The following is an 11,641-nucleotide window of genomic DNA, read 5'->3' on the forward strand; positions in this document are numbered from 1 at the left end:
GATTTACACCATTGAAAACCAATGTTGACCAGCCCAGTCGCTTGCTGCTTTGAACGCAGGTGGCCGATATACCAAAATAGCAAAGCATGGATAGGATAGAATGACTCACGTATTTTCAGGCAAATGGGCGGATGCACCTCGATGTCCCCAGCACTCAATGTCCTTAGGTTGCCGGATCGCAAGAGGTGCAGGCTGGCCGTTGCTGATAGACGTCATGATATGTTGCAGGCGTTCTCGGATAAGACGATTGTTCTTCAGGAGACTGAAGGTTGTGTTCTTCCAAAGCGCACTGTAGTAAGCAGATATGCCGGAATAACCGAACAAGTGATATGAGACCTACCCTTGTGGTTATAACGGCGGACTGGCTATTAGGGCCGACTGCTTTGTGGGAAAACTTGCGTTTCGCAACGACGGGCCGTAGAAGGGGAAGTGCTGAAATAGAATGGGAACAACTGGCTCTTTTGTCGAATCTTGCGACCACTCGTTTCTTACGTACTGTACGACCTTGCGGTTTATTACCCAACCAAACTCTACAAGGTAGGCGATAGTCGTCGACCAAAGAGTAACAGAGAATAACCGAGGTAAACGACAGTCGAGTGTGGCTATGTATGATTGTTGCAGAGGGGATTACTGTTGATCAGCGTCAAACGCTGCCCTATGCAGATCTGGAACATGCGTTCCAGAACATTTGATCAATGAGAAACAAACTGGTAAAGGATGCTGATGAGCGTTTCCTGGAGCTCTGAGTTCGGTTGTCTGTAAGGTGATTGAGACGACGAAAAAGTCAAGCAGGAAAAAGAGGGCACTCTTAAATACGCAGCGTGGCCCACCAGGAAGAGGATTAGCCGATTTAATTATTTTATTAGGGGGTGATGAATTTGTTGTCGTCGTCCCATCGGCCCTACTAGAAGATAGTGATGATGAAGCGTTATCCATATGCTACGATGTGCGTGGTCTGTGGTAGAGGGCCTTCTTGCCCGAAAAACGGTTGGGCCGAAGCCGGGCGTGACCTAACCCGTCGTTCAATTCTCCCCAAAATAAACATAAAATACAGGGCCAAGAAGGACAAGTACAGCGGTAGCTGACTGCTGCTCGTGCTATATGTAGCGTACTCGTACTACTACAACTACTACTTGTATTCTGCATGGATCATATAGTATAATTTAAACATTTCCAGCCCAAAAAAGAAGAAGTGAATTGTTTGATGAGCGAGGAATCATTGAGTAAAGATGACTCATCAGAACAGCTCAGAAATCATCAGCAGCAGGAAAGGGATGTCGGCAATAATAATAAATACGTTACTATAACAACGGCTCTACTCATAATTATATAATCAAGAAGCCGTTCATGATCATTTACCCAACAACGCCTTCGCCGATGCACGTTCTTAATTTAAGATCTCAGCTTCTCAACTTTATGACATACAACACCAAACTGGATATTGGCGACGTAGCTTAATTATGATCCACGACCTACTAATAGAGCTGCATTTTATGATGATTTGTTGGAATTCCCGAATCATAGTTAATCACCGATGGAACGAAACGTTGACGAACGTGCGCACTTGCAAGGACTGGTTAATCCTCACTTGACAGCGCTTTGTTGGTAAACCACATCAAAAATGTACATGTACTACCCAATCCGCCGATCATTGCCACAAAAAGCCTGTCTCCTGCAAGCGCCAACAGCGTCCAAAACCAACAGATGAAGAAATTTCATGAAACTACTGCATTCACTTCCTTCGGTCTTTTGTCACCTTTTCACTTACTCCATCTCGGTGTCTACACCACTCGCGTTAACAGCCCCAACTTCTTCAGCAGTGAAACCCAGCCTGGCACCTTTGCTCTTCAGATATTGTAGAACCTCCCTACCACTTCTGGTCCCTCCTTGCTTGACCCATCGGCCCGTGAGCTGTTCTTCCGCTCCATCTTGCTGACTCTGCTGTAAGACTTTTCCGCCGAATTCCTCAGCCAGCCAAGTCTGTGCCACGACTTCTTCACCATTCTCCAGCTCCAAGAGGAGTTCTGCCAATTCTCTAGCAGCTTGGGCCCGGACGCGAAGGATGTGTTTGACAAGAACACGAGACGAGAGCCGCTTGGGCTTCTGATATTTCTCCGGGGGGGTAGCTGGGGGAAGGCCAGCGACTTTGGGAGGGTCAGGAGCAAACAGCGAGTATTGAGCGACAAAGTTGGGAAGGGGCATTTCGAAATCGCGAGGAAGCCAAACACCGACTACAAGTCGCCAGGCGGCAACGAGACGCTTCATACTTGATATATTTATTAGTTGGGCACTAATTATTGACACTAAACTCACGCATCGTAATTTTCGTCGATAAGGGCAGAATGATACCTGCCCAAAAGCCAGACGGCCCCAGCTGCCATCACGGTACCCAGTGTCCAATTCCTGAAGACAGCCCAAAGACTGAAGAATAGTACTGGATACGTTAAGAAGCTGAGCAATAAGCCGAATGTGATCTTCATCTGCGCTTGAGTCTCGAGCTCATCCTCCACCAATCTAGCTCCTAGGATACCAACAATGTAAACGGGAATATGAAGGAGCATTGGAACAATGAAGAATGGAAGGCGAATAAGACAAGCGATGGAATCTTTGATCAAAAGCCAAAGGGTGCTGAAGCGAGAAGGAAGTGAAGTTACAGAGTCGGGATTGAGCTGCCGCGGAAGTTTTAAGCCCACAAGAGCTGCATTAGATAAACGTGAAGACGTGAGCAGGCGCTGGTAGGTTGCAAGCAGCGTCTTGAGGTTCTCGATCTTCGAGTTAGGGGTGCAAAAGAGATCCACCAGGCTGTCGAACCCCGTGTTAATCCCGTGTAAGAAGTCAACCTTGTAACAGAGAACGACATACGTTTGTGAGACTTGAACATAATCAGCAAGAGGCAAGTCCGATTCCCTTTCCCACAAGAGTTCTCTGGCCATTTGAGCAGCAAAGGCAGTGTCCCTAATTTTGGCAATCAATGCCTGCCACGTTGCGTATAAAACAAGGAACATACCAGTCGGGGCAGTTTACCGTCATCTTTCTAAATTCGAGGGTAATTGCCTTTGTCAGATTCTTGACGGCCACCTTATTGGCACCTGGTTCATCGCTGAGGAATTGTGATTCAAATTGCTCCATGGTAATGGGCTTCCGGTAGCTAAACCAAGTGGTGATAAGACAAGATCTATTGAAAGTTCAACGACCGGTGACTTACTGAACCACCACGCGACTTCTATACTTCGCCTTGTCCACGTAGGCAATTCCTACAGGGACGACGACGGCCTTCTTGCCTTTTTTCGCCCCCTTATTCTCTTCGGTCCCTTGTAAATAGCGCACATATTCAAGCGCTGCCCATGAAGTACCGTCTTTGAGAGGAATGATATGGGGTTCAGTATGAGAGGTACCCTCGGGGAAAACACCGATACACTCTCCAAGAGCCAAAGCTACAGGCATCGAATAAGATTGGAAACTGACATGGAACAGGGCAGTTACCTTCAAATGTCCCTCGAAAGAGCATTTGGTTGTTTCTGGTTGTTCTGTCCACCGCTTCAAATGCAGTCAGGCACCATTGTTCTGACCAAATCATATCCGCTTGACCCTAGCACATACCGATGTTGCCCGCATTGTGGAGCAGCCAACCAACTGCCGGGTTCTTGAACAGAGAGTCTTTAACCTAAAACGTTCGTTAGCTCATATGATCGGATGAAGGGTTCCGAAAGAACAGACAGACCCAGTAGTGCATGAGGTGTCCATGCGGAACAGTGTTGCTCAACAGAGCAGGCTATGTAAGCCACAGTCAGTATAAAACTTCAAACTACTATTCATTGCCCTACATCGACGGCCATGTTGGCATGGGTACAGGCACTGGCAGCTGAGTCAGCATCACAACGCCTTCCTCTTGCAAGCTTGGACCGCGGGAAACCCACAAGATAATAGGTCCTTCGGTCGGGACATTCTCTGCGCCATACACTTCGATTTCGCGGAAGAAGGAACAGATGGCTGAGTTGGCAAGGGCCACGAGGGGTTTATGGGTGAATCCAAATGGCATTGCGTGCGGGCAGCTATGAGTAGAAGAGCACTATAAGAGATGGAAGATCTATATACATATATGATCAGATGGCCGGGACAATGTAATACGTAACGCAACGACAACCGCGCGCCGAGCTCCGCAGAACCACTCCTCTCAGGCACAGAGCGGGTTATCTGGGAGAAATTACATAAAAATTGATTCTTAAAAATAAATAATCAAGAGAAAAAGTGGTTATTTATTATTTAATTATTAAAGTTCCATGACGGTGATGGCCGCTGTTTTTTTTATTACTTTTTTTATCTTCACCGTGAAATTTCTTCAGAAGAAGATACCACAGCTAATCTAGTCGCGCAACTCTCGATTCCATATTTACAAGCCACAATGCCCACAAAACCTTCAACCGAGCTTGACGCCGCTGTCCTCGCATACCTTGTCAAGCGGGGCTACACCAAAGCCGTCAAGTCACTTGAAAAAGAAGCAGGTGTCAAGCTTTTGCCAGGCCAGGAAGACAAACTTGAGAATGCTTGGGCTGCCACTGATGTAGCTGCCGTTGCTGCCACTTCGTGCGTCTGAGATTCGCATCGCAATACTGTACTAACCATTGATAAGGGATGAGGCCGAGGACTCTAGCAGCTCTGAATCCGAGTCCGAAGACTCTGATTCTGATTCTGACTCTGACTCTGACGATGAGAAGTCAACCAAAGCAGTTGGTGGGTTTCGTTCCATACCGTCATATGGTGCAGATTAACTAATCTCTATGCAAAAGACCCTGCCACCGTCCCTCTTCCCGAGTCATCCAGCTCTGAATCTGGATCGGATTCTGGTTCCGACTCTGATTCTAGTTCGTCGTCTTCTGGCTCTTCTTCTAGCAGCTCAACCTTGAAGTCTTCCGGCAAGACGTCGGGATTCCTGGACATTGAAGCTGAAGTTTCCAGCGACGAAGAAGTGAGCAGCGATGAGGAGAGCGAGGACGAAAGCGAAAGCGGTAGCGAGAGTGATTCATCCAGTTCAAGCTCTTCTTCTTCCTCCTCTTCTTCTTCTTCCGGCTCCTCTTCTTCTTCCGGCTCCTCTTCTTCCTCCAGCTCCTCCTCTTCATCTGACTCCTCATCATCTTCTAGCAAATCAAAGTCCGAGTTTAAGGAAGAACAGGAGGCTCGACCTGTCATCGGCAAGCGCAAGGCTAGATCTCCTTCTACTTCCTCCTCCTCCTCTTCTTCTTCATCATCATCTTCCTCATCCGCTTCGGAATCTTTACCAAAGTCCCCTGCTGTCACTGTTGTGACCACCAAAAAGCGCAAGCTCGAGGACGGGACAGAAACCATCACATCCACTGCCACTATTACTCCAGCCCCTAAAGCAAACAGCAGCAGGGAAACTAGCACTCCCGCGAGCGCCGTCGGAACTCCCGTCGGCGGCAAAGGGAAAAGGGTGCAGGGACAAAGATTTGAGAGAATCAAAGCCGACAGTGTTACTTTCCATGACCCAGGGTTGATGGACAATTCTTTCGAGGCTAGGGAACGTACGGGTGCCAATGCTAACGACTATGGAGCCAAGGCCTCAAGGGATTTGATTGTCACCCGTGGTGCTGGTTTCAGGAAGGAGAAGAACAAGAAGAAGCGTGGTGTGAGTACCCATGTCTAGTTTGGCTGCATTTTGCTAACAAGAAACGAATTACAGAGCTATGTCGGTGGAGAAATCACTCTTCAGACCCATAGCATCAAATTTGATGACTAACTTCCAACCTAAACCATCTCTGGGATCCATCCCATCACGCCTGTCTTCTTCGTAGAGTTTTAAGAGTTTTAGCTGTTTGTATAATCATTTTTATTGATATTTTTTCTTCGGCCATGCATCAAACTGCATAGGGAAAAAATCACATTGGTCATAAGGGCATTTATTATATCAACGGATTGTCTCAGAAGAAAGACTTTTGCAACAACTTCATGAACGCTCTATTGAAGCTGCAAGCCCGCCATCTCCGTTGCAGGGGATCTGGGGTAAGAGAGACAAGATTCGTGGATAACATTGAGGGCCTTGATAGCATCCTTGTTCTCAATCACTGAGCCATCATGTATCAGCTCTGAGGTTTTGATTCTTTCGCCCGAAGATTAAAACGTGGACCTACCACAGCTGATGTTAATCTCGCTTGCACCCTGACTGATCATCTCAATGTTGATCATCGCCCGCGCCAAACTGGCAAACATCAAACCAGCACTTCCAATGGCATTCCTCATATTACGTCCGACAAGAGAGAGGATAGCCATGTCCTTTGAAACAGTGACTTCTCCGATTTTTTCGAGATCCTTGACAAGACGCTCCAAGCGCTTTCGGTTGAGGAAGTCTTGCATAGCCATGGATACCTGCCACGAGCTGTGAGAAAAGTTTTGAGCATAGAATGATAATGGCTTACATGCACTTCACTGGTGCTGATCAAATCAACAACGACACCGGCCCTGTCTAGTGTCCCGAAGATCCTGGCGAGGAAGCCGTGAGATAATGTCTTTCTATTAGAGTGAATATTGAGGACGATAATCTCATCCTTGATGGTTACAGCAGTCGGCATTCTCTCGTCAACACCTTCAACAATCCTTTCGGCCTTGGGAGGTTCAGTGTCCAAGCCTCGGGGGAAGCCTAGGTCAGGGTAGATAACTGTACCAGCGCCAGAGGGATTCTCAACATTCTTGATCCTGATAGGGATCCTCGCTCGGATGACTTGCTCCATGGTGAAAGGATGGATAACTTCTGAGCCGTAATAGGTGAGCTCGGCAGCTTCGTCTGGGGTGATGATGGGTACTAGACGGGCAGAAGGTACTTTTCGAGGGTCTGCGGTGAAGATACCATCGACCTCCTTCCATACTTGCAATTCGGAGGCTTTCAGGCCAACGGCACAGAGAGCTGCACAAAGATCCGTATATCCACGACCGATTTGGGCAAGAAGGGAGCCGGGGACAGGGCCAAAGTAGCCTATACGAGGGATTAGTTAGAGATCGGAAAATTGTCGGGGTCCTCCATGCGCCAGTAAACACTCACCGGTCACAACAGGAACCCTTTGGCCACATTCTCTCAGTCTCTCGCCCAATCTGAACGAAAGCTGGTCATAGAATTCTTGGCCAAGCTGCGCGACTCCCTGATCGCCAGCATCAACGGAAATAGCCTCGCTGGCTGCAGACATGGACGCATCAACGATGTTGTCGAGAACAACGAGCTCAGAGTCCACGCCCTTCTTAACCATCAGCGTAATGTGCTATAGCCATTAAAAGAAGACACTTGCCCTATCTCTTAAAGCAGCAGCGACGATCTTGCACGCCAACCGTTCTCCGGTACCGACGATGGAATCTTGGCTTCTTGGGCTGATCTCGTCAATGATCTGGGCATGATGTATTAGAGATATGCCATGCACTGTATAGGTAAGCGCACCTGAGCAGCATATAGGAAACTTCTGAGGCTTTCGCAATCCCTTTCAATCTCTTCTTCAAGCTCATCACGCAATGGACCCTCCTTCAATGATGCCCGAGCAGCTTCCAAATGGCCCTTCTTGATGAGATCCACAGTTGCATGGAACGCAGGTTCCTGACTGACGGATGAATCTTGCGAGGGTGTGGCCGGACTTCTGGGAGGGGATCGGCTAGAGCTGCTTTGAAAAGGGCTGGGGCTGCCGGATCTTCCGAGTTGAGGCTCGAGCTGCGAGAGTGAAGAAACGGAAGACACCATGGAAGTAGACTGGTCCTTGCCAAAAAAGCCTGAACCAACACGTTTGGGGTAGAAAGGGGTGGCTGTGCCTGACATAGAGCCAGAACGGCCGTCACCGGAAGAAGACAGCGCCGGCTGAAGAGCTTCTCGGGAAGCTTGAAGGAGGAGGTTCGTGGTACCGAGAGACTTGGTCTGCGTAGAACGAGCCGAGCAAACGATAGCAACTTTAGAGCCATTGTCGATATATGACCTGTAAATAAGGTTTAATGAGTATACGGTGAATGCAAGCCGTCAACACGTACCCGACGATTTTGGTGATGTTGTCCAGGCTTTTACCAACCGACGTCCCGCCGTACTTCTGGACGACCCAGGGGAGGGTTTGGTCTAGCGAATTGCGGACGAGGTCTTCAAGGTATGGGGCGGTGGGTGTAGATGCTGAGGACATGGCGTGGGAGACTTGAGGGGGGAAAGAGGACAGAAACGACTCGAGATGGCGGGCGGTGAACGAATAATCAACAAATATCGGTCCAGTGAAAAACAGGGAACCAAAATCTCGAGTCATTTCGGATAATCGGCTTTTGCGGAGATCCCATGATCTCCGTCAGGCAGATAACGGCGGGCTTCCTGAAATTCGTCACGTCTGCTGCGGCCTGACTGCTGTCCTTAAGTTCATTTCATTTCATTTCTCGTTCGTTTCATCATCATATCTCATCAAGAAACCCAATAATGTTCGCCGGACTCTCCTTTGCAGGCGCATAGTCTACGGGAAGACCAGTCAACTTCTTTCTACCATCATTCAGCACGGAGTTTCGATGCTAAACCTCGCCAAACTTGCGCGAAATGTGCTCTTTGAGGTCACCAACCCCCCAAACCCTATTATATTCCTCATTGAAGACCCATTTTCACCGTTATCCAAGATTTTCGGAGCGATATAAATGGTCTTCATTTCTAATTTTTCTGGCAATACTTAGTGAAGACTCTTCACCTTGTCTTTGACAGGCTCTGAGATGGAAGGCTCTAAATTCCAGATGCGCGACCATATGTGTTGTTCTTTCGCAGCCTCAATTTCCGTCAAAGCGATAGCCCACACTTTCATTGTCTTCTTCGTAGCAGATGGTGCGATGTTGAGACCCATGATGTGAAATGTGGTAAGAGCACAGGATAATTGAGTAATTTTTTAGGAGGGTTTCTTCTGGGATGAGTTGACTTTGTAGGCCATCGCCAAGGTCCCTAGTCCCCCCAAAAAGTCGAGCGTCGCTGAGTTACTTATAAGAAGGAATAAAAGAAAGAGAATAAGCGAAAAAGAAGCAAATAAATAGCGAGAGCGAGAGAAAGCCATCAAGACACATCAGGAAAATGAGGCGAGGTTTATGTTATATAGCAGAGATGTTGCGTAGTAGTGAGAACCTGCGAAGATGAATTCTCACAAACCGCTTATACATACTTACAACCGTTCCATCCGCTTTTTGACCATTTTCATCGCCTATCCCAGGTACGTCAGACCCTAAACAGTACCACCACCATTACCACCCGTATTATCACATTTTGTAGTCTCTATCGCGTTGAAGCAGTCCTCTTCAAAAAAAAATACAACTCCTTATCTTCCTGCCGATCGAAAAAGGAGGGAACAGTAATGGCACCTCCAAACATGAAACAATAGCCCTTATCTTTCCCTAAATTAACGTAAGGTATGATAAACCCATCATACATATAAAGTCATGATGAGATGACGACTTCGTTGCCATATACAATGAAAGGAGGAGCTATCTCAGCGTGGTTGAATAATTTAGATCATCAAGTTGTTTTGCATCTCCACGGTACCCCATTATTTAGAAGGGAACTCCCAAAACATTTTTAGTCAACATGCGAGATGGTCAAGGAAGCCAGCAGCTCTCAAGAAGGTATGTTACATATTTAATCCTTGCATGCGTTACAAAGACTGCTCAAACTCCCAAGCGCCCTTGAGATCAACTTCAATCAACTTCTTAACGTCATCAGAGATTGTACCGAGGGGTAGTCGGACAGCACCGCCCATACCCTTCTCGACATAGTGGTCGAGGAAGTATTTCTAACAAGAACGATGAGCGATTGCCATGATGGGATCGGCTGATTACTCACCGTTCCCTGGATACCGGCCTTCACAATAGTCCAATCAGCCTCTGCAACTCGGTCTTGCAACTCCATGGCTTCAGCGAGCGCCTTGGAGTCGCCCTGAAGACCGGCAACAGACTTGTCCCAAAGTCGTCGGATGGTCTTGGGAATGGTGTTACCGGTACCAGTGATGCAACCAGTGTGTCGGGAAACGAGGGCAGGAAGGGTGCTTTCCGAGAAACCGGGAAGGACCTGGAACTGGCCGGTGGCAGTGCAGCTCTTAAGGAAGCTGCCGTGCTTGGCGAGGTATTCAGGGGACTGAGTGTAGGCGGCAATTCGGTGACCTTTACCGATCATAGCGCAAGTGAGCTAGTAAAAAGAAAAAAAATCAGATTTGAGAGAATAAGAAGGTAACGTGAATCGACGAACCTTAACACCAAAGCAGTTGGGGTGGTTGGAGAGTTCGATAATCTCATCAGAAGTCAAATCGATGCCGGCAGCAGCTCCACTAATAGGATATGAGTGCGGCTCAAAGGAATATAATCCTGATTGCACTTACGGGAAGTTGTAAATCATGACGGGAATAGGAGACTCGTCAAAGACCTTTCGGAAGAAGTCCTTGATGGCCTTACGGTCTCGGCCCATGGCAAAAGAGAAGTAGCCAGGGGTGATGACTATGGAATGGCTCGCACCGGCCTCGGCAGCCTCTTTAGTCACCTGGATGGTTGTCTGGGCAGATCCAGCTCCGGTACCAACAAGGAGCGGCTCGTTGACAAAGCCAGCATCGTCGAGTGCCTTTCGCACAACAACAGTGCACTGTTTGCGTTCTTCAGGAGAGAGATGAGAAGCTGAAATTGAATCAGAATTAGACTATGCTCATTTCTCACACTTGTGTGACTGACCTTCTCCATTGGTGCCGAGCAAGACGATACCGAGACCGGCCTTAGCCAATCGGACGGTTTGTTTAGCCAATGCTTCGTAGTTGATACTCTCATCGTCGTTCATGGCAGTAACCAAAGGGACTGAAGGACCGCCCGCCCAAACTCGAGAAGGCGCGCCGCTAGAGGTATTGTTGGTAGTCATGACTGGAGGTATGTTTTTCGAGTGGATTTGACTGAGCTTTAGAGGGAAGAGGTGCGAGACTTTTATTGAGGTCAATGACTGGTCGTAGCCTATATGGGACTATTCTAACTTACCTCGTGAATGAATTGACAAGAAAGACAAGAAAACGAAAGCAGATGTCTGTAATTATACCCTGCTTCACAAAATGGCGTTGCTGCAACCAGGTGGGAGGATCCTCGGTCAAATACGAGCCGGGCCTCACGGGCCGATGCCGTCTTATACCGGCGCCACGAGCATGTGTCGGTCTTTCTTCGTCCCTCCTACAGCTACCGATCCTCTTTCGTCATCATTTGTTGTTGGCTTTATTAGGCAATTCACGGATCATGGTTGCCTGAAAACGGGGCCGCAAATATGTGCTTTCATTTCATTGGAATAGAAAAGGGAGTCCTCTTCGATGGGAGCAAGCCTCCATCTACGCTTCATGCAGCATGAGAGGGTATAATTAATTATGTAGTACTTAAGGAAAAATAGCTTAAAATGATGAACAACAAGCGCGTCGGCCTATGCCGTATTCGAGACAGCTCTGGTCAGGTGGCTGCGGCTATGTTCGGTCCGATAACCGGGGGGATACCAGCCACTGTGGGGTACCGCGGGGGGAAATCGTATTATGGGGGAGCGGGGTTATTCTTCGGCTCTTCCGCTGGAACGACGTTGTTACTCCTTCTCTTTCTCAAACTGGACATCTCGCAACTGCATCTCTTCCTCCTTGTTGTTGCT

At 48.0% G+C, this 11,641-nt stretch overlaps 5 protein-coding genes across 5 annotated transcripts in view; 1 reads left to right on the forward strand and 4 right to left on the reverse strand.

The window, feature by feature from the left end:
• CNBH1880 (hypothetical protein) overlaps nucleotides 1-216 on the reverse strand; it is a gene marked incomplete at both ends in the record, with an annotated part of 1,953 nt that extends 1,737 nt beyond the window's left edge. Inside the window, one exon of the mRNA XM_768640.1 lies at nucleotides 110-216. Within this exon, the coding sequence (XP_773733.1) occupies nucleotides 110-216 (107 nt within the window). The remainder of the gene's footprint in view (nucleotides 1-109) is intronic.
• A 1,548-nt stretch (nucleotides 217-1,764) lies between these two features.
• Nucleotides 1,765-4,039, reverse strand: CNBH1890 (hypothetical protein; the record flags this gene model as incomplete). The annotated part of the gene is made up of 10 exons (XM_768641.1): nucleotides 1,765-2,266; nucleotides 2,314-2,802; nucleotides 2,863-2,955; nucleotides 3,008-3,148; nucleotides 3,206-3,434; nucleotides 3,484-3,537; nucleotides 3,601-3,664; nucleotides 3,722-3,772; nucleotides 3,825-3,855; nucleotides 3,918-4,039. The coding sequence occupies 10 exons, from the start codon at nucleotides 4,037-4,039 to the stop codon at nucleotides 1,765-1,767; spliced, it is 1,776 nt and encodes a 591-aa protein (XP_773734.1).
• Nucleotides 4,040-4,402: 363 nt separating this feature from the next.
• CNBH1900 (hypothetical protein) lies at nucleotides 4,403-5,755 on the forward strand (the record flags this gene model as incomplete). Its single annotated transcript, XM_768642.1, has 4 exons — nucleotides 4,403-4,584; nucleotides 4,631-4,731; nucleotides 4,788-5,644; nucleotides 5,699-5,755. 4 exons carry the CDS (start codon nucleotides 4,403-4,405, stop codon nucleotides 5,753-5,755), a joined length of 1,197 nt encoding a protein of 398 aa, XP_773735.1.
• Nucleotides 5,756-5,973: 218 nt separating this feature from the next.
• CNBH1910 (hypothetical protein) lies at nucleotides 5,974-8,273 on the reverse strand (the record flags this gene model as incomplete). Its single annotated transcript, XM_768643.1, has 7 exons — nucleotides 5,974-6,080; nucleotides 6,147-6,381; nucleotides 6,432-6,985; nucleotides 7,052-7,241; nucleotides 7,293-7,388; nucleotides 7,439-7,961; nucleotides 8,014-8,273. The coding sequence occupies 7 exons, from the start codon at nucleotides 8,271-8,273 to the stop codon at nucleotides 5,974-5,976; spliced, it is 1,965 nt and encodes a 654-aa protein (XP_773736.1).
• A 1,368-nt stretch (nucleotides 8,274-9,641) lies between these two features.
• On the reverse strand, nucleotides 9,642-10,885 carry CNBH1920 (hypothetical protein; the record flags this gene model as incomplete). The annotated part of the gene is made up of 5 exons (XM_768644.1): nucleotides 9,642-9,779; nucleotides 9,830-10,171; nucleotides 10,232-10,310; nucleotides 10,362-10,650; nucleotides 10,705-10,885. The coding sequence occupies 5 exons, from the start codon at nucleotides 10,883-10,885 to the stop codon at nucleotides 9,642-9,644; spliced, it is 1,029 nt and encodes a 342-aa protein (XP_773737.1).
• Nucleotides 10,886-11,641: the final 756 nt, after the last annotated feature.

Source organism: Cryptococcus neoformans, chromosome 8 (genome assembly GCF_000149385.1).
Source record: "Cryptococcus neoformans var. neoformans B-3501A chromosome 8, whole genome shotgun sequence".
NCBI classification, from domain to species: Eukaryota; Fungi; Basidiomycota; class Tremellomycetes; order Tremellales; family Cryptococcaceae; genus Cryptococcus; species Cryptococcus deneoformans.